The 25494-nt window shown below is 35.1% G+C and overlaps 2 protein-coding genes across 2 annotated transcripts; both read right to left on the bottom strand.

Annotated features, from left to right (window-relative positions):
• Positions 1-3684: 3684 nt before the first annotated feature.
• Positions 3685-6489, bottom strand: ly97.3 (lymphocyte antigen 97, tandem duplicate 3). Its single transcript, XM_073849717.1, has 4 exons — positions 6373-6489; positions 6047-6099; positions 4246-4368; positions 3685-4147 (listed from the first exon to the last, which is right to left on the bottom strand). Exons 2-4 carry the CDS (start codon positions 6096-6098, stop codon positions 4038-4040), a joined length of 285 nt encoding a protein of 94 aa, XP_073705818.1. The 5' UTR covers position 6099; positions 6373-6489; the 3' UTR covers positions 3685-4037.
• A 2215-nt stretch (positions 6490-8704) lies between these two features.
• On the bottom strand, positions 8705-22876 carry LOC141343861 (macrophage mannose receptor 1-like). Its single transcript, XM_073848531.1, has 8 exons — positions 22840-22876; positions 22406-22762; positions 21997-22323; positions 13881-13906; positions 9695-10010; positions 9274-9603; positions 9051-9145; positions 8705-8845 (listed from the first exon to the last, which is right to left on the bottom strand). The coding sequence occupies exons 1-8, from the start codon at positions 22874-22876 to the stop codon at positions 8705-8707; spliced, it is 1629 nt and encodes a 542-aa protein (XP_073704632.1).
• Between the last annotated feature and the right edge of the window lie 2618 nt (positions 22877-25494).

Here is a 25494-nt window from a genome sequence, read left to right as displayed (position 1 = left end):
CCTTTAGACCTTAAATCTGTGCAGTTTAATGTTGAACTGATCTATACAGCTAAGTATAAGCACAGAAAATCTCTAATAGCATGTGTATTGTTTTATATTAAAAACTTACCTCCCAAGGGATGTGATAGGCCTTATTGAGTGTACTGTAAGTTCATAAGCACTTGTGTGTGTCTCTTATATTGTCATGTAGTCAGGAGTGAGTCATGTCCAGTAATTCAAGAATTTCCCAAAGTGAGGCCAGAACATTTGCCCAACTGTGTGTGTTTACACATCATTCACTTCAGATTATCAGTACTGATTGTATTGTGTGCTTGAGCAAGATCCTCTTCTGTCCTCTACTACAATAAAGCACTTGTTTTTAATATGCCGTAAGTCCATCACGTTTTTTTTTTTATATTATCTGCATTTGAGAATCAAACTAAACCATAATGTGTTTGAAATAGTGTAGTTTAAGTAGTATGATTATAATTAGTATAGTATAATTGTGTTTTCTTCTATCTCAACAATGCAATTACAATGCAAGTTTAGTGTTGGTTTTTTTAAAGATCCCTATTTTGTGTTAGTAAATAAAAAAAAAAATACTAGTGAATTTCTCAAATAATTACAGACAGCTAGAAATGCATCAATTAAAACATGAAATTATGTAACAGACTAAAAATGCTTTTTCTTGTAATGTTCTTCTTGTAACATACTTCATTTAATTTACAACTTTTGTAACAGTATAAGCAAAATTGCCTATATTGGTTCGTGAGCTGGTTTAGTTGGTTCTTTTAGAGAATAAAATTATTGTTCCATTATATTTTCTTCATTTTTCGGTACATTGATGGGAATAAAATGTTCTTTTATTTATATAACTTCAAAATCTTCTTGATGATATCAAGCTGTTAATCGGAGCAAAATCATTCATTAAAATCTTGTTGATCATGACAGTAAAACTTACATTTTTATTTAAATAAAATACAAAACCATAGTCCACAAGAAGTTCTTATGCACTCTAAAAAGTAAAGGTTCTTTATTGGCATCAGTGGTTCTATGAAGAGGCGTGAACATCCATGGAACCTTTCAAATGCAGTAAAGGTTCTTTAAAGTCGAAAAAGGTGCTTTAGATTTTTAAAATGTTCTTCAAAATAGTTCTTTTAGGAACTGTTCACTGAAAGGTTCTTTGGGGAACCAAAAATGGTTCTTCTATGGCATCACTGTAAAAACACCCTTTTGGAACCTTTTTAAGGTTGTACACTGATGGGGAATTTATGTTTATACCTTTTTTTTTCCTTTTCTTTTCTTTATTTTTTTTTTTTTACTATATAAATTACGGCTGTGCAATTAATCAAAATTCAGTTTTGATTTTGACATATATTTGCAAATACATGCAAATATATGTCAAAATGTGGCGTTTGGAGATTATTCGTGTAAACCTTTGTCAGGTCTCAAATTAATGTAAACAAACTACGTGTAATATTCCTTCTGCCGTCTCTCTGCTTAATGTTAATCAAACAACAAAAGACAAAGACAAAATCACTCACTGCTTTTGACGGAGGGACTTAATATTTATTTAAAAAAAAAAACGTTTCATTTGTATCTTTTTTTATTGTATTGCTATCTTTAAATTAATCAATCATATAAAGTTCCGGACCCACTCATAATGCTGATTACAATAATCACAAAATAATTGTGAATATGATTTTTGCCATAATCGAGCAGCCCTGATATAAATGTGATTGTTAGCACCAATGCCTTTTGTTCAATTGTTCAATTTATTAAACAAAAAAACATAGCTATTTAAATATATAACTGTTTATAATAAAACAAACATTAAAACAGAAAAAAAAATACACATTATTTTAGCTTTTGCCAAGGTAACATTTCTCAACATTCCAGGGTTTTGTTTAACACAATAACTAATAAATATGACAAAAGAACAACAACAAATCTAAGTTAATTTAAAATGAAAACTGAAAATATAAAAACAAGTTTAAAATATTGATACCTGATACAAATCTGAATTATAATACAATTGCATTGCAGCAGAGGTCAGAAAGGTCAATTAAACAGTCTTATGAGAAGATGACAAATAGTGCTCCGTCGCTGTGACTGGAAGCTGTTGTTAGTGAACAAGTGACAAATGTTTTCTTTGAGTATGAGGATTGGCAGGAAAGTTCAGTATTGTGTAAAACAAAGTTTGAGGAACACAAGAGCCCCATGGGACAGGTGATAAATATCTGCTTTGAGACTACAAGATAGTGTATATTATGTTTTTAAGAGGTTTGATGATGTATACAGTAGTTTATAAGATATTAACCACTTTTGCTGGTTGTTTAGAGCCTGAATGTGTTCAAATGTGTTTGACTGCGTATGAAATGTTCCAGTAAGCGCGAGTTGATTTTGAGTCCAAGGTACATGTGTGCACAAGGCTTTAATGTCTGTTTAATTTAGCTCTGCTCATGGCTTATTTAACTGGCTGATAAGATGAAATGAAAGATGACAGTTGTTTGATCTAGCAGTGATTCATTATGAAACATAAAAACATGTGATGTAAAGCTCATCAGGTCAGTATTTTGGTCACACAGCAGCTGTGTTTCACCGTGTTTAATTTTGCTGCAATGTGAACACTGTCACTGAAAGCCAATGTTAATTCTTTTTTCTTACAATGTTTGTCTTGAGTTTCATCTAAAATATGCCTAAATTTATTTAATAAGCAAAATGACTTGAGAAGAAAATAAGTCTTGTTTTCTTGTTTATATATATATATATATATATATATATATATATATACACACACTACCGTTCAAAAGTTTGGGGTCAGTAAAACTTATAGTCTTTAAAGAAATAGTCTTTAAAGAAGTTTCTTATGCTCATCAAGGCTGCATTTATTTGATTAAAAATACAGAATAAAAACAGTAATATTGCAAAATGTTTTTACAATATAAAATCTTTTTTTTTTTTTTTTACATACTTTAAAATAGAATTTATTCCTGTGATGAAAAGCTGAATTTTCAAGTGTCACATGATCATTCAGAAATCATTCTAATATGCTGATTTATTATTAGAATTATCAATGTTAGAAACAGTTGTGCTACCAAATATTTTTTTGGAACCTGTGATACTTTTTATTTTTTGGTTTCTTTGATCAATTATTAGTTAAAAATAACAGCCTTTCTTCAAAATGCAAATATTTTCTAACAAAAAATGTTTTGCTATCACTTTTTAGCAATTTAACACAACCTTGGTGAATAAAAATATTAAATTCTAAAAAAAAAAAAAGAAAGAATAAAAATTTACTGACCCCAAACTTTTGAACGGTAGTGTGTGTGTATATATATATATATAGAGTAAATATATATTGATTTAAGAATGTTTAGATATTTGTATTGGAAAAGAAGTAAAAAATACAGGGAAAGAAAATGGTTTTTGATGTCAAAAATGATGTGATGTCAAAATCAGATGTTTGTTGTTGTTCTGACTCATGCATTTGATATCTGTGATCACACTGCAAATATTTTTTTGACTTACAATAAAATTGTATATACTTTTATATTAATTATTGCATTTATATTACTATTTAATGTGTTTGAGATATACAGTAAACTATTCAGTTTTTGTTATTTCTTTGTTCTACATTTAACTAAAACTTCTAAAACTCTTATTATTGGTATTATATGCAAATAATTTTGCAATACATTTCAGTTTGGTTGCTTAATTCATTTTAATGTTTCTACATGTAAAAAGTACTATTGCATTTTATTGATACTATTGTGTTTTTAAGAATCTTCTGTGAAATGAGAATGTCTTTTTTTGTATGAAATCTGTAATAAAAAGCAAGTAAATCACATCAACAAAAATGCTAGCATGCTTAGATTATTTTAAATTTAACCACCACCTTGAAACAAAATGCTTTAGTAACATTGCACAAATGCACGTTTAAATGTGGAAATATTGTCTTTTTGACATATTCAACTAAACAATATGTATACACATACATAATTCACGTGTACTGTATGTTATTGTAAGCTGTTTTATGAGTCATGCTGATATATAGATCAGTCAAAGGTGTTGCAGAAGTCCTTCTGACAGCACTTGATGTTGATGTAAGCGTTCTGTTTGACCATCTCACAGCCTGACATGGACATGCACTTCTGGTAATGACCATCTGTTTCAAACAAAACCACACAACATGTATTAGTTTTTCAAACCGTAATTGTCATCTTAATTACAGTCTGAATGATTAAGGTAGGCTTCATCACTCACATGGGCTTCTGCGGAACTTGGCAGCAGCACATGCGTCTTTGTCCGGTGGGCAGGTTAAGGCCGTGATCTCACAGGCACCTCCTGCTTTTTCTGGGACGCAGTGGAAGCAATCCAGAGCCGAGCCTTAAACACAAGGGATAATATTTGATTTCACACACTATCTGTTTGTGCACATACGTTCTTACACAAACCTTACAACACATAAATCTTATAGGTATAAAAGCCTTTGAGTTTGTGGTTTGGACAGTTTTTTTCTGCTCACATGTGGACATTTCAGACATTGCTTCTCTAACACAAATGCAAAACCTGCCCAAACAACACATTTTTATTTTTTATTTGGTATATTTTTTTTGCTCATGTTTCAGCACACAAAGTACAGTTTCACTGCTCATCAGAAATGAGTTTTTTTTTTTTCATAAATCTCTACTTCAGTAGCACTTGCACACACCAGACTTTACATTTTTATTCTTGTCTGTATCCTGAAGGTTTTCAAAGAGGGATTTGTTCATATATAATTTGATTGATTATATACAACATATATTTTTGAAAATATAATTTCTGTGTTCTGTTTTTTCTTGAGTGAAGAAAATTCCCTGTGTAAAAACTTTTGACTCTAACTTTTGACTCTTTTCAAAAATATATATTATGATATATATATCTAAAGAATTTTGAAACTAACTTCATCCAGTGTTTAGATTTTTGTACTAGAAATTTATGCAAATTAGTGCATATTTTAATTAAATAATGTCTAAATAATTGCATATTACCTAACATTTTAGAAAACTTGTAATACAAAAATGTTTGCAATTATAAATGTAATCAATCAGCTGGGTAAGGCAATAACTGTTAGTTATTTTTTTTTTTTTAACCAGTGTCTTGTCTTAAAAAAATAAATCACACACTAATTTTGATTTCAGTGATGTTGACTTGTGATATTCAGCTCACAAGAATTTGTCTGTTTTGAAAAAAAAAAAATATATATATATATATATATATATATATATATATATATATATATTTATTTGTGATAGATAGTGATATAAAGAAAAAATTACATTATAATGTACTTGTTTAAACATTTTCAGTATTTAAGAAATGTAATTTCCACCAGAAATACATTTTCTTTTCTTGCATTCACACATATTTCATCACACAAAGTATATGCGTCATATGCAGCATATTCAGTGGATTATAGATGATCTCAATACTCACTGATTTTGACATCAAAGATTTTGGATATGTAAATATATTTTATATATTTATTTGAGATATTATAAAAATATATATATACAGTACAGTGTTCTTAATTTTAGATTATAATGTTTCTTTGTTTTACATTTTTCAAAATCCTAGAATTTTCCAGACTTTTGGACCCCACTGTTTTTTAATCTAATAGATGATTTTATTATTCTGCAGATGATATGCATTAATAGTTGTTATACTTATCAGCCTTTAATTCACTCATCTCAGTGCTTCTACATTAAGGTTACCTGCAATAATCTTTAATTGCATTGTATGGAAATATTCCACAAATTTACTGTACATAGTTTTTACATAATTTACATTGCAATGCATAAGTACATAACCATATGTAAAAAAGTCTTTTTGAATCTTTTGTGACTGTGGTTTGCACAGGTTTTTTTGCTCTTCCTCCAGAAATGCAAACCCGCCCACATGCTATGCAACAGTTTAACTTAACATCTGAGCTTATTTTCTTAAACTGTATTCCAGTGTGTTTATTCCCATGTATATTTCAGCACTCGATCCATAGTTTCAACAGAAAATCCATAATCACACTTACCGCCTGTCACGACCAGCACCAGAACAACAGCCAATACGAGGAGCTTCATCATTCTGGAAAACAAACCGAAGAAGAAAAGCAACTGTTCAATATTTAAACATATCTTAGAAAACGAGCATTAAAACACATAATCAATTAAAACCAAACCAAAGGATTATACTGTAAATACTCTGAAGCAGCAAATCAAAGGTCGTAATATAACCAGAGTAGATCAATAAACAGACACAGTTTTACCCTGTGTTTTATGATGCATCCCTAATGTATATGTTTTGATGTTCTGTAAAAATAATTCCCTTAAATAAAACTGTGTGGAAAGTGTAACTCACCTCTGTACTGCGTTGGAGTGAGTAAAACCTTTCCTCTGTACCGTATGTCTATATGAAACCTCACCTTTATCCTACAGTTTCTTATCGCCTCGCTCCTCTCTCTCTCTGTCTTTCTGCAAACAGACCAAGCCTGCTCATATACAGCACAGCTAAATCAATGGTCACAACACAGGAAAATGAAACAGTATTTCTTAACTTCATATGTGTATCTTTATTTGTTTGAAGGGTGTTGTGCTGTGTTGTAATTGCATGTAGAGAAACTGACGCACCTGTAATTGGCCAATAGTTCAGAAGAAGACACCGCCACATTATATCATTTTCTTTCAATAATTGAATGTATTTTGATGCTGTTTGTTAACTGACACAGCTCTGTTTTCTTATGAGAAGAATGTTGCAGTTCTGTGGTGGATGTGAAGGAAGATGCTGTTTGCTGCATAGTGACTGATGTGGAGAAAGAGCCTAATAAACAAAGAAAGCTACTCCGCTTTGATTCAGCGACAATCTTGGTGTCCTCGTCATTCACTTCTTACATTAACACAATGCAGAGCCATTTGGGGAGCTCACCAACGAAAAGGGTTACATACAGTGCCTTGCGAAATTATTCATACTCCATTTTTTCACATTTTATGTTGCTGCCTTATGTAAAACTACTTTAAATTACTTTTTTTCCCCCCCACATCAATCTATACTCCCTACTCCATAATGGCAAAGCAAAAAATTGGTTTTTAACATTTGTGCAAATTTATTAGAAATAAAAAACTGAAAAGATCCCGTTGCATAAGTATTCATACCCTTTTCTGGGACACTCGAAATTTAGCTCAGGAGCATTCATATTGCTTCTAGATGTTACTACACTTCGAGTGGAGTTAAACTGTGGCAAATTCATTTGAATGAGTATGATTTAGAAAGGCACACACCTCTCAGAAAATGCATATCAGAGCAAAAACCAAGTCCTGAGGTCAAGATAACTGCCTGTAGAGCTCAGTGACAGACTTGTGTTAAAGCAATGATCTAGGGAATAGTTCAGAAAAAAAAATCTGCTGCATTGAAGGTTCACAGAAGCATGTAGCCTCCATTATCCATAATGGAAGACGATTGGAACAACTAGGACTCTAGAAAATGTCTGCCAGCCTCCATCCAACCTGACAGAGCTTGAGGGGTGAAAAGGTGAGGCAAAGAATGGCAGATAATTGCCAAATGCAGATGTGCAAAACTTGTCACATCATACCCAAAAAGACTTGAGGCTGTAAAGGTGCTTCAAATATGCACTGAGTTAAGGGTATGAATACTTTTGCAATGTACTTTTTTCAGTGTTTAATTTTTATTAAATTTGTCAAATTTGCAAATCTTTTTTTCGCTTTGTCATTATTATGGTGTATGGAGTGTAAATTGATGTGGGGAAGACTAATTTAAAGTAGTTTAACATAATGCTGCAACAAAACAAAGGGGGTATGAATACTTTTGCAAGGCACTGTATATATCCGCTCTGGGGCAGATTGATGAGTGAGGAACGCCAACGCCTCCTGACTATATGGAGCTCTCATGTCCAAGAATGTCAAAGCAAATTTTCAAATAGACGTTATCTTTATTAACAAACTGCTTATTTGAACTATAAACAAGTATACATTCTTGCCTGAAAACCTCTTAAAACTACATTCCGTGACACAAAAACAGTAATATTTACAAAATTTGGGCGTCCACCAGGACACACACTGTAAGAAGAAAAAGGGAAAAACAGACCCGGCTAGAACAAGTGATACAAAATTGTGAAAGAGCGTTCCTGCGATACCAGTACAATATCTCACCGTAAGCAATCAGATTTGAGAACCAGAAAGTATAAATACATGACCATTTATCCATTATTTATGTTTAAATAATGCTAATAATTAAAAATAATATTGATGTTTTAAATAATGTTCACTTTACAGTAACACGTTGAAAATTACAGTCTTTTACATTTACTATTATAATTGGCTGTACAGTTGCCCTTCTGATGAATCACCTCTTCACCTTCCCCCTTTCTCCATCTTATTTTGTTGTCAGGAGTATTTTTAATATGCACCCTATTATTCCAGCTGAATTTCCTATACATTTTATGCATTTTATGTACATTTTCATGTTAATGATATCATCACATTTTACATATTAAATAAGGTCATATACATATACAAATATCTCAAAATCCTCTTTGCATATACTAGAACCTATGTCTAGGCTAAATTTATTAATGTTGTTAATATGTTGTACTACTACTATTCTCCACTTCCTCAAAATAAGATTTTTAAGTTTTTTTTTAAACTGTGTTACAGATGCCTAATTACATTTATTAGGTTTATTCATCATGGTTGTTCTCCTGATGAAACACCTCTCCATCTTCCCCCTTTCTCCAACTTATTGTGCTGTCACTTTCCAACCTCATGTCCTTTAGCTTTTCATTTATCTGGAAGACCAGCAAGTAAATATCAAATAAAACCTGACAAATCACAACACATATATAGATCTCATTTCATCTTTTGTCCTAAATTACAACAAAACCAGCAATAATAATGTTGATGATATGAGTGATGCTTGTTGGTGGGTTTAAGGAAATGCAATACATATTTCTTCAGCTGCATCAAGTGCATACTTGGCACATTTTGTGAATTTAACAATAAACACAGTTTAAGGCAGATACAAACCTCTTTCAGAATGGCCGTCTGTAGTGAATGATCATTCAATGTGCATTTTCCATTGCAGGTCACTTTCAGTCTCACAATCTGTTGTCTCTTGTCATCTATAGAAATACAGTCATGCTCAGCTTAGAAGATATTTCAATAAAGGAAAACATTTCATTTCTTTGTACTGTCTGTTGTAAGTGTAACCTACAACAGCCATTTAATTCTGTTAACTGGGGAAACTTACCTCCATAGCAGATAAAAGGCTTGGGTCGATCACATCTCTCTTGAGACCATTTTCCAGAATCGGTTGCTGACATTCCAACACAGGCATCAGCAGTCATGGATGGTTGATCTGCTGCCCAGTGTCTGAATCTCAGATCCCACTGATCAGACCATTCCCAAGAGTCCAGGAACAAACCAAACCAGAAGTGCCATCCAGATAAAAGAATTTTTTTCATCTGGTTATTTTCCTCTAAGTTGTGGACAGTGGGCAGGTCTGTGTGATGCTGTCTACAGTAGCTCCGAGCATCACTCCAAGTTTTTGCTCTCTGTACCAAGGTGTATCCAGAATTTCCTATTGAGAGATGCAAAGAAAGTATCAGTTCTCAGCTCTTCGTTCTCAGGTAGGTGGCACAATAATACATTTATAAGAACTGGGATCTCACCATAGCACACAAAATGTCGAGTATAGATACATGGCGCATCATACCAAACTCCAGAAAAAGTAGTTACACAATCTCCATCCCCCTTTGGCTGTCCTGAGCCCCAGTTATAGTACTGAGTTGTGTTGTCTCCATTAGACCAAATCCAGTGTTTCAGTGTCCCCTTCTTCAGTCCAATCCACACTGATCCACTGTATCCAGCATCCACCTTATTTATCAGCCTGTTCACATCATCTGTGCTGTCTACAGTAGCCAGATCAGTGAATCTCTCTCTGCAGTAACTCTGAGCCTCTGACCACGACATCGCTGTATTTATATAGTGGTATGGACGAGAAATACCAGAACTGATCCAGAAGAGCCCTGTTAAAATCAACATGTTAAACCATCTACAGGTATGTGCCAAAAAAATTGAATATCGAGGGAAAGTCCGTTTATTTCAATAATGTGTTTCAAAAAGTGAAACTTGTATGTTATAGTTCACTACACAAAAAGTGAAATATTTCAAGCTTTTATTTGTTTCATTTTTAATGATTATGGATTTAAGACAATGTCCTCAGTACTTTGTTGTGCCTCCTTTTGCACTAGTTACAGCATCAAGGCGGCATGGCAAGGAGGCGATCAGCTTTTGACACAGTTGAGGTGTTATGGAAGCCCAAGTTGCTTTGATATTGGCCTTCAGCTCATCTGCATTTCAGGGTCTCTTTTCCCTCATCTTCCTTTTGACAATACCCCATAGATTTTCAATGGTTAAGTCATTAATGGTGGGCCAATTGACTTTGGACTTGAAAAAAAACAACGCAGGTGTCTACCAGAAAATTTTAGAGCACTTCATGCTTCCTGCTGCTGACAAGCTTTTTGAAGATGATGACAAAATGCCGAAATGCAGAAGAGATGAAGGCCAATATCAAAGCAACTTACCATAACACCTCAACTGTGTCAAAGGCTGATCGCCTCCTTGCCACGCAGCCTTGATGCTGTAACTAGTGCAAAAGGAGGCCCAACAAAGTACTGAGGACATAATACAGTACATTAACACACTTTTCAGAAGGCCAACATGTGTTTAGGATCCTTTTTTATTGGTCACATGAAATACTTTAATTTTGTGAAATACTGGATTTTTTTTTTGTCTTTAATCCGATTCCATAATCATTAAAATTGAAACAAATAAAGGCTTGAAATATTTCACTTTGTGTGTAGTGAACTAATATAACATACAAGTTTCACTTTTTGAAATAAATTATTGAAATAAATGGACTTTCCCTCGATATTCAAATTTTGTGGCACATACCTGTATATGTGAACACATGATTATAAATACAGATTATGAATGACCACACCAACCTGACAGCAGAAGCAGCACAAACAGACTCCCATCCATGATGCTCACACAGATCCTCTCTGTTGTATTCTAAGAGGTGATCAAACACAGTTTTGTAAATGAAGTGTGGTAAATTAAATTTAAAGAAAAAAGTGAGACATAAGCTGTCTACAAGTTCTCTCAGTGGTTTCTCCCCCATAGAAGTCCATTATAAGGAAACAGCTTATAAGGTGGTTTAACGTATTAACAACGACCAGGGAAAACCAAACTTCTGTCAAATTTTACTTACAATAAATACTTTCCACTGTCAAAAGAATGGGATCTCATTGAGCATATAAAGTGAATAATATCACGTTAAGCTGTTTCCTTATAATGGACTTCTATGGGGCACGATCATATGCCAAATAAGAGCTTGTTCTTTTGACAGCAGCAAATGTTTCTTATAAGAACAATTTGACAGAAGTTTGGTTTTCCCTGGTCATTGTTAAGGTACGTTAAACCATGTTAAGCTGTTTCCTTATAATGGACTTCTATGGAGAGAAAACGCTTAATGTGATATTATTCACTTTATACGCTAAATGAGAGTTTGTTCTTTTGACAGCAACAAGTGTTTATTATAAGTAAAATTTGACAGAAATTTGTTTTTTCCCCGGTCGTTGTTAAGGTACGTTAAACCACGTTAAGCTGTTATAATGGACTTCTATGGAGGAGAAAATGCTTAACGCAGTATTATTCACTTTATCTGTGGAATAAGGGCTCTTTTGACAGTAGTTAGTGTTTGTTACAAGTAAGGTTTGATAGAAATTTGGGGTTTCCTGGTCGTTTTCTATGTACGTAAAGCCAAGTTAGGCGTTTTTCATGTTAAGCATTTTAGAAAGTCCCCACATTTGGTGTGTCTCATCTAACACACCTGCTCATCAGCTCATTAGTAGAGACTGACTTGAATTTAAACTTTTCGCCTGTCAATGCTTCCAGGAACAGGTACTGCAGGGGAAAGCAGTGCACAACCTGCAGGCTGGTTTTGTGTGGATTTACATGTAAGATATGAGTTACTTTGATATTCAAATACCTTATTTTTTACAATGTCTTTGCATAATGTATCATGTAAACCCCAGTGACAATAGACTCATCTCGAAGGTATTTAGACTCACTTCAGTAAAACATGCAACAAAAAAAGTGTAGCTATAATTATTATTATTATTATTATTATTATTATTATTATTATAATTCTATTCCATGTTAGTCAATTACTGGGCACAATCAAAAACACTTTTATATTAATTTAATGTAAATTAATATTAAATAATGTTGCTATGACTCTACTAATAGAAAATACTGACATGCACAAATTTATTGTTTTATTATTGCTGTTGTTGTTTAAATTATTATGACATCTTGCTAACAACACCCACGCAACCCTCACTTAATACAAACATTTTAAATAGTGGACATGTACAAATGGCAAACATTTTTCATTCTTACTTAATGGAGTTTAAACAAATATTTAACAACAACATACCTTTTAACTGTGCTGTGAAAATCATTAGGCACATATGAAAAACAAATGCTGTCAAGCAAGGAAGTAAGTAAATCAGAACAATACTATTTGCAACCACCATTTGCTTTCAAAACAGCTTTTTGCTATATTTATGCACAACACAAGGAAACCATCTGATTCAGATTCTTCCAGATATGTCATTTAATCAACATAAACACAAATCAAATTATGACTAGATGTGATTTAATTTCTTACCTGAAAAACTGTTTCTTGTCGTGTAAGTACTTATGTTTTTAAACTGAGACTTTCAGTTTCAACTGTTACCCGAAAAGGTTGGTGGACACATAAAAGAGCGAGCTCAATTCTTATTGGTTAATCTAATGATGTTATAAATCACTCCATATTGTAATACTCCCTGCTCTCTCCAGTCCATTGCACATGAACTCCTCTAAACAGTCAAAGTGGGCGGTTCATTGCCAAAACAGAATAAGCTGCAGTGTGAACCTGACCTTTAGCCATTTAGTGTCACAAATCCCCTGGCCCAAGCACATTTGTTTATTAGATAATTTGGCAAATGAGTGAATGCTGCCAGCTACCATGTACTCTGCACCATTTTACTCCATCTGAATTTCATTTCCCCCCACAATCTCTCAATGCATAAATGTAAAATGTGTAAAAGAAAATGTTTTAATAACATGACAACTTTGATTTTTAAAGAGTTCATTTTCATTGAAGATTGTTTTGCATGTTGTCACTGGTCAGAAAATCTTACCCTGAAGGGTATTCACTGACACATATCTTGTTTTCCAAAATCATACAAATGTGCATTGTTCCATTGTAGATGTTGTGAAAATGTATTAATTGTGTTGTAACTTTACAAAGGAACTTAAGTTAACCTGTTCCAGTGCTGCCAGATCTTGATAAATTAACAAGCTTGTTTGACAAAATAATTCACTTGTCTTGGTGTTTTTTGCTCCGTTGAACCTGTCAAGCATATTTACTTGTATCAACATTATAATATCAGGCCACATTTCAGACCACAACTATCATTTTGTCACAGTTACCTTTCTCACCAGCCACTGTCACCCATTTCCAGTCAACCGTCTGCTTTAGTACACTACCTTTAGCTTACCCAGCTTAGATCATGGATCACCACCTAGAGATGACTTCAATAGCCGTGGATGTCAACCAGATGAGCTCCAAGGCGGATCATCAATAAAGACCTCGCCAACCTTGACGGCCATCGGCGCTACACCACAGGATCCTGATGAGTTCTCTACAATCAGACATTGGTACAAACTGTTGTTTGGTCTGGCCAGAGGAGAACTGGTCCCCTGACTGAGCCTGGTTTCTCCCAAGGTTTTTTTCTCCATTTCTGTCACCTGTGGAGTTTTGGTTCCTTGCCGCTGTCGCCTCTGGCTTGCTTAGTTGGGGACGCTTTCCAGCGATATCGTATACTATTTGAACTGAACTGACGATGATATCACTGAATTCATTGATGAACTGCCTTTAACTGAAAATTGATTGTTACAATAATGCGTTACTTACACACTATTGTGCTGTTTAAATACTGTGCAGTTGCTTTAAAACAATCTGTATTGTAAAAGGCGCTATATAAATAAAGGTGACTTGACTTGACTTGACTACAAATCCCAGTATCCCTCCTGTTTCACACCTCCTTCCCATCCATAATCACTCACACCTGGATCCACTTACCTACAGCACATTTAAGACACACTCATCCCTCACTCTGTGGCTGGTTTCAAGGTCCCATGCTGGAGTTTACTTGTCTTTACTCATCCTCGTGGAGCTACTCGCTGTGTTGGAAAGGATTTGGAACTCAGATCAGATACGACTGTGAACTTAACCATTCCTACATTCACTTTGTTTGAACTCTCCCTCGTCTTGTCCTCCAGTATTGTGACACATTTCTCCCGTATATCAATAAATGCAGAACAATCAGATTTAGCGATTTGGGTGCCCCAGGCCAAACATAGAAATGGAGCCCTATACAGTTGCACCCATTTACCTAGATCAACTTTGATGTTCCTTTTTTGTTGTGATGCTTGCTGCTGCACAATGGTGCCCCATAGGTGTGTCCAGTGTTTCTGCATTTTTCATGTACGCATAATGCCTTTCTTTCATGTTGTTGACCACAAATAGCAATTGATTTTACAGTTGAGATACAGGGTTTCTCAAAAACAAATGAAGTTCTAAAATGAAAACCTCAATTTAGCCTTTAACCCTTTTTTTTTCTAAAGAAAGGAGATGAGACAGAAGTATAAATTACTTAGATTTAAAACCGGGTTATGTGGGTAGATGGTTTCTGTTTCTACTTTGACTGGTTTTAAACACATACAAATGGTGTCATGGTGCAGAGAAAAAAAAACATGACTTGACTATGACATAAAATAAGCGATGTGCATTTTTTTACAAAAAAAAAGTATTGGAAATTTCCATGTTTGCAACAACAGAAAAACTTAAAACTTAAAAAAAATGTAAGAAAAAATTAAATGTGCAGGGAAATTATTTGTGAATAATTTTTTTATCTGTAATTACTTTAAAGGGGTCATAAGATGCAAAACCAACCAGTGGTATTTTTTTTTATCTTTAAAAGTAATATTTTTGAAATCAGTTCAGTCTCAGGTTCTTGTCGGTGTGACAAAACACAGTTGATTGACATGAGCACCTTACCTTAGACCCTCCCTCACCAAGCTGAAACAGTCCGAATAAGATCACCATTGTGCCGACTCAGGTGCAGACAAGAATGTCTCTGATTGAGCGATTGAGGTGTTTTGTTGTTGGATGTAATAATGAACACAGCAGTCATCATTTACTCCCAACATCTGAGCCACTGAAGATGCAGAGGAAAATGTTACTTTCGTTTTTAAAAGGAAAGCACCAGTCCCGATCAACGTGTCTCTATGTTTGTGCGAATCGTTCCTGATGCAGCTTCACCCACAGCAGAAGTAAGTATAAAGTTTTTTTATGCATCTTTGCGAAAGGCCTTTCTTAATATTGTGCTTGTTGGCTACCTTGGAAATCCAGAGGTCTCGCGAGAGCACCATTTTGAATTGTCTCTGCAAGACACTCTGGCATCGGGCAATGATGCATGTTACTGCATTACGTTAGCAGTTCTGGGAACCAATCAAATCGTATCTGATGTAGGCGAGCCAGAGGCGAGCTAAGCTGATGACGACAGCGCTGCGACGTCCGGAATCATTTAGTAAACATTGAAAGATGGCAACAGATGAACACCAGTTGTTTGAAACAGCTTTGGCCGCTACAATGAACGGGTTAGACTTGGCTTTTCATATAAAAGAGGAACAGAAAACCCCGCTCGAATCGTTCCTTTGCAAGAAGGACGTTTTTGCTGTTTTGCCGACTGGATACGGCAAGAGTTTAATCTATCAGTTAGCTCCGCTGGTAGCTAAGCGTATGGGGCTTATGCTGCGTTCCAGGCAGGTTTTTTAGCTCATAAATCACAACTTCAAATCACCACTCATGACTTTGTAGCGTTCCAGGCAAGTCACCCCAAACTGCCTTAGCACATGTATTATTATTACATTATTATTAATTTGTTTGCAACGTTATATAGTCATAAAGTCTATTTTTTCACTGTGTACCACTTGCACAAACACCGCACCCGTAGGTGCTGACATTGTGGTTTCGCGGGCTATGTCACGTCAGAACTCGTAACTGGGAGTACATCGATGTAGTACGAGTTCACGAGTGGGAAGTCACGGGTTTGACTGCTGTTGGAAAAACACGAGTAACGGGTTGCCTGGAACGCGGCATTAGTGAAAACCGTGTATTGTTGTGATTGGTCGTGGCATTATCCAATTGCGTGCAGTGAGAGTTTCAAATGCATGCTTGGTGCTGCCCCTCGAGTTAGGCCCTTTTCATTGCTCGATGCCAGACCCTTAATAGATTAGGGTCTGAATATTTTCCAGGCTACTTGTTGGCAAGTTTTGCAGCTAAATGTGGCTAAAGTAAACATTACGTCTCATAATCCCAGAGCAGAGAGGGGAGGGGTGAGCAAAGCTCATTTGCATTTAAAGGGACCATGCAATAAAATGAGTTGAGTTTTTGCAGAGCTGATTTTGGCGAGGTAAAAGGGTGTTTTTTACACTACTATTGAGAATTTTTAACCAAAGTATATTATTAGACTTTTCATTAAGACCCTAAAGAATCATATGAACTTGTGGAAAATGGGCTCCGATGACCCCTTTAATATTGTTTCAAATTACACAGGATACAAATATTTCCATGACAGAGTAACTTATTTGTTGAAAAAGAAGATAGTAAGTCTAAATGTAAATAGTAAAGGGCTGCTCCTGTACATAATTCACAGGTTGATTTGAAACATTCAAGACTGAACCTTTAACCCTGGTATTACAATGCAAACCGAATTTTGCTCAAATAATTCTGGGTATATTCAAAAACATAATATTTATGTCATTGTATTAATCATTGCTTATCAGTGTGGCAAATATGGTATTTTAGTATGACACTACCTTACACAGTTAGGGACAAGCTATAGATTTTATTTGTAGCAGATAAATGTGGGTAAGTGTGTCTGTGTGTGTTTGTGTATGTTTATAGTGCCTTGCAAAATACTAACAATTTAAGTGAAGGTCCTTTAGATGTGTTACAGCTTTTTGTTGACCATTCAGCCCTTCTCAATCAATTGCACAGTTTAGTCAGGAAGCCAGCTTTAGGAAGAATGCTGGTTGTTCCAAACTTCTTCCATTAAGGATAATGGAGGCTACATGCTTCTGTGCACCTTCATTGCAGAAGTGTTTTTCTGAACTCATCCCCAGATCTGTGCTTTGACACAATCCCATCTCTGAGCTCTACAGGCAGTTATTTTGACCTCAAGGCTTGATTAAAATAGGAAAAAGATGCACCCAATTGCAGCTTAATTTCCTGTCCCTTTATTATGTCAATTATATCATTGCATTTTACATATTAAATAAGGTCATAACATATATCTCTAAATCATCTCTGCATATACTAGAACCTAAATCCAGGCTAGATTAATTAATGTTGTTAATATGTTGTACTACTACTATTTTCCACTTCCTCAAAATTAGTTAAAATTAATCACAGCGAATTTAAACTACAGGAAAAGGAAACTTAAGGAATAAAGGGAAATTTAAATAAATGTTGTTTGTTGGAAACAATATAACCTTGTAAGAATGCAGTTTTTTTACCTAAGGTTACACTGTAACCGATTTTTGTAATTTGAACAGTATTTTACTGTAATATCTACAGTAAGATACTGTAAAATGTATATACAGTATTTTACTGTAAACTGCAAAGGATTATGGGAAAATATATGATCACTACTGTAATTCTCCACTACTGTAAATCCGTTTACAGTAGTGAACTTGCCCGCGAAAAATTGACCAATGGCAAGGGAGATTTTTTTTTCTCCTGTTGAGAGGAAGTGGCGGTAAAAAGGACAAAAGAGAAATGTTGCATCAATAACTCGACAAAAAGGTTAGTATATTATTTCTGTTTTATGAAAAACTGAACAATTTTAATTTGTTTTCACTTGTTAACAGCAAACTAACAATATTCATCGTGTTTTTCATGTCGGTAGCCTTTTTTTTCTGACTGACGGCCGGGGCGCCGCCATAACGGTGAAAACATGGACTGGTGAGTAAATTAAGGTGACCTATATTAGTCGAAATAAACTTTATTTAAACTGAGAAACACGATTGTATATTCGGCTGCCCTTTAATGCAAGTTAGTTCGTCTGACGAGCCCTTACTCAAGCTTAACAGCAAACTGAGGTGAAATACTGAGGTAAAGTGCGTTAAGCAACACCACTGTTTCTGTGGAGATTTTAAACTGTATTTTCAAGCCCTTCTTTTGTTTGTTATTTTCAAGTTTCTGGTCTGGATGTCGTCTGTAACGTCGGAGCGCGGAGGTGTATTTTGGATCTTCTTCTGTGAATGACTGCCATAGTATCGACGATAACATGAACTGGTAAGCTAATAATGTCAGTAAGCCGAAGTTGACAAACTTAACGTTAGTCACAGAGCAGCATAATATCTTTTAAACGCTGCCTCTTTATAGCTAGCAAGGTAATTCTCTTCAAATGATGTTTAAGTAAGAAATGTGTGTATGAATGTCGTATGTAACTTTATAGACGGTCCCTTCAGTGACAGACGTGACATAAACAGCGCGCTAACATGAAACACTGAGGTAAAACTGAACACCGCGGTTAACTGCATTTTTTGTGTTTTATTTTCAAGTTTGTGGTCTCGTGGTCATGTCGTCTGCATCGGAGGTGTATTGGAGTCTTTTCTGGTGATTGCCGTCGTCGCGGTGCAAACAACAGGTGAGCTTCCCCTTTCATCAGTTTAACTAAGTTAATGTTAACGTTACTAAATTAGCCAAATTAGCCACAGGCTGCTGTTCTCCACTGACTTGCAGAACAGGTTAACTTTTTAAAGAGAGTAACGAGCTAGCAATATATTAATATAGCAAGTTTTGCTAATAAATATTATAAATGCTTATTTTATTAAAAATGTAAATTGTATTACTGTACAGTAGTTGTCTTTTCTGATCATAAACTATAGTAACACTAAAAGGGTGTTGTGACACTGTCTGTTACAGGAGATTTCTCCAAGCACTAACTGGATGCTGACCATCAGATGCAGAATCATCATACAGCCAGCTGTCCATTTTACAGACATGCAGAATAAGGTAACCCAAAACATATTTTGTTTTACATTGCATTTACATTCATGCATTTTTCAGATGCTTTTATCCTAAGCAAGTTATATTGTATTTAAAGTACACATTTGTAAGGTATTTATTTCCTGGGAATGTTTTTTATTACCATCAAGATTGAGTTTGCATGCACATTAAAATTATTTCTATTAAACCAGCATTTAAACAGCAAAATGCAGCTGCTTCAGGTATCTTTAACTTACTGTAACCTTTAAATTCATAATAGCAATCTTACTGTCTGTCAATTTAGATTATTGTTACTGTAAAGCAACAAATATAGATTTTTAATCATAGTAGGCCTATTATATGCACAGACTTTCTAGGAAACACACACCTGTTTAGAATGTTTATATGAACAGATTGGTTAGCATTTAGCATGGTCTGTGGCAGACTTTCCTAAGTGTCAGGGCAACAAAATTCAATAAACAAGAATGTAATATTAAGTGATTTAAATCAAGAAGAAAATATTGTCTTTTTGCTCCATTTAGTAAAAACGGTTCTTAACAAAGCCATGTTGTGCATCTCTGCACACAGCAGTGTTTCATTACTGAATGAATTTACCTTTTTTAAACACCTTGAATCAGTGATTCACTGGCCCATTCATAAAATTCTTTATAAAAAATTTCAAGAAAAAGTTTCTTCAGTTTTTTTTCTTACTACTGCGTTCGTATGTAGTATATAATTTTTTTTAAAATGCATACAGCACCAAGTTTGACAGTTGAGGCAAATTCTTTAAACACTGTTTTTCTTGTGCTTGCAGGTTCGTTCAGACAGTCAACCTTTGTGGCAGCAAATGCATTGACAGTCACAGATCAGATGGACTTCTGGAAAGAGGGTGCAAACAGCAAGCATCAGCCTGAATCCCATTCTGCCGTTTCTCATCAGAGAGCTTGTCAACTTTGACTCAAAACTACTAAAATTTAACACAACACAAACACATTTTTACTGTATGATTTTATTTTATTTACACTACCAGACAAAGCTTTTGAACAGTAAGATTTTAAATGTTTTTAAAGAAGGTCTCTTCTGCTCACTAAGCCTGCATTCATTTGATCCAAAGTACAGCAAAAACAATACACTTTTGAGCCGTTTTTATTATTTAAAATAACTGTTTTCTTTTTGAATATATTTTAAAATGTAATTTATTGCTGTGATCAAAGCTTAATTTTTAGCATCATTACTGCAGTCACATGATCCTTCAGAAATCATTCTAATAATTTGATTTTCTGCTCAAAAACTATTATTATGATGTTGCTGAAATTATTATAATGCTAAAAACAGTGGAGTACATTTTTTTTTCAGGTTTCTTTGATGAATAGAAAGTTCAGATAAACAGCATTTATCTGAAACAGAAATAGTTTGTAACATTATGAATGTCTTTATTATCACTTTTGATCAATTTAAATCATCCTTGCTAAATAATATCTTTATATTCATCAAAGAATCCTGAAAAATCTAAAAATTAAATAAAATGTTTATCAGCATACTAGAATGATTTCTGAAGGATCATGTGATACTGAAGACGAGTAATGATGCTGAAAATTCAGCTTTGATCAAAGGAATAAATTAAATTTGGATCAAATTAATGCAGGCTTGGTAAGCAGAAGAGAATTCTTTAAAAAAATCTTAGTGTTCAAAAACTTATGACTGGTAGTGTACTTACTTATTTTTGCTTTTCAGTATGTGTATGTTTGCCATGATACAAAGTCTCTGTACTTTTAAAAAGAAAATGTTCAACAATTAAAAAGAATATTATCAGAACTAATGCTTATGAGTTATTGTGATTTTTATGGGGTTGGGGTGGTAAAAATCTTGAATTACAGTGCTGTAGGTTAATTGGATTGTTTTTACAGGTAAAAAATGTTTAAAATAAATGAAAATAAACTCTATAGTACTGATACTGTAATTGAAAATACAGTAAAAATACTGTAATTGAAGATACAGTAAAAACACTGTAAATGAAATTACAGTAAAAATACTGTAAATGAAATTACAGTAAATACCTTTTAGTACTGTAAATGCACTTACAGTAATAATACTGTAAACATTTTTACAGTAACTTACTGGCATCCAGCTGCCAGTAAGTTACTGTAAAATTTACAGCAAACTTTTTACAGTGTAGGCTAGATTCATTACCATTGTTAATATTATGCTGTACTACTACTATTTTCAAAGCAATATTGTAACATTACTTTATTTTTTTTTTAACTGTGTTTAGGGTATGCGATCACATTTATTATTTACACTTGCTATACTTTTCTCCTGGTGAAACATCTCTCCATCTTCCCCCTTGTTCCATCTTATTGTGCTGTTACTTTCCAACATCATGTGCTTTAGCTTTTCATTTATCTGGAAGACAGTCAAGAAAGAATCAAATAAAACCTGACAAAGCATGTCACAAATATAGACTTAATATCATCTTTAGCCCTAAATAACGCAGCAATAATAATGATGATAATGTAAGTAGTGTTTAAAAAAACTGTTTAAGGCAGACACAAACCTCATTCAGAATGGCTGTTTGTACTGTAGGGTCATTCAGCATACATTCTCCATTACAGGTCACTTTCAGTCTCACAATCTGTTTTCTCTTGTCCTCTAGAGAAAACCATAAAATCATGCTCAGTTTAGAAGATACATCAGTGAAGGAAAACTAAAGGATATTTCAGTTGTTTGTACAGTCTGTTGTAAGAAAGATCTACAAATCATTTGAATCATATAATTCTGTTAACTGGGAAAACTCACCTCCATAGCAGATAAAAGGCTGCAGTACATCACAGCTCTGTTGAGACCATTTCCCAGAATTGGTTGTTGACATTCCAACACAGGTATCAGCAGTCATGGATGGTTGACCTGCTGCCCAGTGTCTATATCTCAGATCCCACTGATCAGACCATTCCCAAGAGTCCGCAAACATACCAAACCAGAGGGACCATCCAGATATAAGGCTCGCAACCTGGACATTTTCCTGCCAATTGTGGATAAAAGCCAGGTCTGTGTAAAACTGTCTGCAATAGCTCCGAGCCTCAGCCCAAGTTAGAGGATTCTTTACCAAGGTGTATCCAGAATTTCCTATTGAGAGAAGCAACGAAAGTATCAGTTCTCAGCTTTTCTTTCTCAGGTAAATGGCAAAATAAAAGAACAGGGAACGCACCATAGCACACATAATATCGACCAAAATTACAAGGTATATTTGCCCAAACTCCATCCATCGTAGCTACACAATCTCCAACCAGAACTGGCTTTCCTGAACCCCAGTTATAGTACTGAGTTGTGTTGTCTCCATTAGACCAAATCCAGTGTTTCAGTGTCCCCTTCTTCAGTCCAATCCACACTGATCCACTGTATCCAGCATCCACCTTATTTATCAGCCTGTTCACATCATCTATGCTGTCTACAGTAGCCAGATCAGTGAATCTCTCTCTGCAGTAACTCTGAGCCTCTGACCACGACATCGCTGTATTTATATAGTGGTATGGACGAGTAAGACCAGAACTGTTCCAGAAGAGCCCTGTTAAAATCAACATGTTAAACCGTCTATACGTGAGCCCATCATCACAAATACAGATTACAAATGATCACACCAACCTGACAGCAGAAGCAACACAAACAGTCTCCCATCCATGATGCTCACACAGATCCTCTCTGTTGTATTCTAAGAGAAGATCAAACACATCATATATGTGTATCACAGTTCTGTAAATTGAGTGTGGTTAATATACAGTATAGGCTAGTAGGCCTGATTTTGGCCTTAAAGCTGCCATAGAATGCATTGATTCAATATTTTAAATTGTTCTCTGACATCTACATAGAAGGTATGTGGCATAGGTGTCGGTGCCGATAGCCTTGTGGGCAGCTTACAGTGCTGTTGTGATCTGGGCGTCCCGTGTTTGAATCCCGACTCGAGAACCTTTCCCACCACCTATCTCTCTCCCACTTCGTTTCCTATCAATTCTGTTCTGTCCTGTCAAAATAAAGGCAAAAACTCCAAAAATAAATCTAATAAAAAGAAGGTATATGACATAGGAAAGGGTAAAAATTATCCAGAAACCGTTTTACAGGTCCATTTACAGCCCAAGGATTTGTCCCGTGTAAAAGTCCCCCCGGAAAACAAAGATGAACATTGATGAGAAAATCGATTCGCTGATTAATGCTGTTGCTGAACTCACATCGAAATGTGATGGTACATTTCAGAGAGTTGAGTCCATGGGGAGGGTCTTGGAAAATACGGCTTCTTCTATCACCGCTCTTTCTACCACCGTAAGTGAGTTGTTACGGGAAAGCATGTCTCACAAAGAGAACATTTTGAAACTGGAAAAGAATGTTTCTGCATTGCAGCGAGAAAATAAACAGCTGAAGGATGTGTGTATGGGGATACATAACTAAGAAAAGAAGATGGGATCTCAGGATTTACGGCGTCAAAGAAAGTGGTCCAGACAAGGAGAGTAACACATGAGATGTTGCTATCAAGATCCTCTCCAAAGTGTCTCCAAAGATCGCACACAAACTTCCAGATGTCATGGATTCGGTTCATAGACTGGGACAAAAACGAAGTAATGGACGCCCCAGAGTGATAATTATACAGTTTGCCATGCGTCTTTATCAAGATACAGTGTGGAGGGATGCCAGAGAAAATCAATATCTGAAAGAAAACGGGCTACACGTAAAGGAAGACCTGTCTTCGGAGGAACGAGCCGCAAGGAACAAAGCACACTTTTCCACGATCAGGTGGTGAACCTGCAAGCTCTGCCCCTGGAGGAGGCAGACCCAGCTTCTGCACTGCTGTGTCCAGTCCGTGCTTTGCGAATATACGTAGACCGCACTCGGTACTTCAGATGCACCGAGCAGCTGTCTGCTTCGGAGGTCAGCAGAAAGGGAATGCTGTCTCCAAACAGAGGTTTGCCCATTGGGTGGTAGAAGCCATCTCCCTGTCTTACTTATACCAGGGAGAGCCTTGCTCCTTAGGTGTTCGTGCCCACTCCACACGGAGTGTTGCCTCATCCTATGCGTTGGCCCCCCTTTATTGGCCCTCAGGGCATTGGGAAGGTTACGTATTCAATAACCATCTGCTGACACGTCCGCCTGTCAGCACGTGGGGTTGTGCGTAACGCGGCGTCAGGGTCGTGGCCTGTTCCATGGGTCTGTTCCCAATGTAACGTCGAAGTGATTCGACTGAAGGGGAACGTGTAGGTTACGTAGGTAACCCTCGCTCCCTGAAGGAGGGAACGGAGATGTTACATTCCCCTGCCACGCCCCTGGCGTCGCGCTGACGCCGGCTCGATCCGGCTCCTCAGCGAAAATCTAAATGAGTGGTGCGTGCCGCCACTTTACAGTCTGAGCCAAAAACATGTTAAATTCACCAAAAGTAAAAGATACATGCTGCAGGCAAATTTTGTGTTAATTTACATGAGTACAAGACAATGAGTGCCTTTGATATGCAAATAGCTTATTCTTAAGATGTATTTGCATATTGTATCACATAAACACCAGTAACAATAAGCTCATCTCAGGTATTTGGACTCACTTTAGTAAAACATACAAAAAAAAAACACAAAAATGTTAATGCATCTTTATGCATAAACTTTTTTTCACAAAAAAACACAAAAAATGTTCATGCATATTTATGCATAAACTTTTTTTACACAAAAAACACAAATGTTTATGCATCTTTATGCATAAACTTTTTTTTACACAAAAAACTAAAATGTTTATGCATCTTTATGCATAAACTTTTTTACACAAAAAACTAAAATGTTTATGCATCTTTATGCATAAACTTTTTTTACACAAAAAACTAAAATGTTAATGCATTATTTGCATAAAAAAACAAAAATGTCTATGCATCTTTATGCATAATTTTTTTTACACAAAAAAAAACAGAAATGTTTATGCATCTTTATGCCTAAACTTTTTTTTTTTTTTTTACACACACACACAAAAATGTTTATGCATAAGTGTAGCCAAAAATTTTATATTTCATGGTAGTAAATTACCGGGCACAATCAAAAACACTTTTTATTAATTCAGTGTAAATCACTATCAAATAATGTTGCTATGACTCCACTAAAAGAAAATACTGACATGCACAAATGTATTGTTTTATACGGTGACCGGGAGCGGACACCTTCAGTTTACTTATGTTTGTCGTGGCCACAACATATAAACTCGTGGGAACGTGATATTATGTTGTGGCCGTAATTATGCCATTTTTCTAACAACACCCGCACGAACCTCACTTAATGC

Source organism: Garra rufa, chromosome 10 (assembly GCF_049309525.1).
Source record: "Garra rufa chromosome 10, GarRuf1.0, whole genome shotgun sequence".
Classification (NCBI taxonomy): domain Eukaryota; kingdom Metazoa; phylum Chordata; class Actinopteri; order Cypriniformes; family Cyprinidae; genus Garra; species Garra rufa.
Note: the sequence above shows the minus strand (reverse complement) of the source record. Positions and strands in the feature narration are given on the sequence as shown.

Excerpts from the sequence above, each read along its gene's own strand:
- ly97.3 (XM_073849717.1), bottom strand. The coding sequence starts at position 6,098 with ATGATGAAGCTCCTCGTATTGGCTGTTGTTCTGGTGCTGGTCGTGACA. Across the intron at positions 4,369-6,046 it reads GGTGCTGGTCGTGACAGGCG|GCTCGGCTCTGGATTGCTTC; the intron begins GTAAGTGTGATT and ends CTTGTGTTTAAG. Across the intron at positions 4,148-4,245 it reads CAAGTTCCGCAGAAGCCCAT|ATGGTCATTACCAGAAGTGC; the intron begins GTGAGTGATGAA and ends TGTTTGAAACAG.
- LOC141343861 (XM_073848531.1), bottom strand. The coding sequence starts at position 22,876 with ATGGATGGGAGACTGTTTGTGTTGCTTCTGCTGTCAG. Across the intron at positions 22,324-22,405 it reads TCGATATTATGTGTGCTATG|GAAATTCTGGATACACCTTG; the intron begins GTGCGTTCCCTG and ends TTCTCTCAATAG. Across the intron at positions 10,011-13,880 it reads AAACTCCACAGGTGACAGAA|TATATAAATACAGCGATGTC; the intron begins ATGGAGAAAAAA and ends CGTCCATACCAC.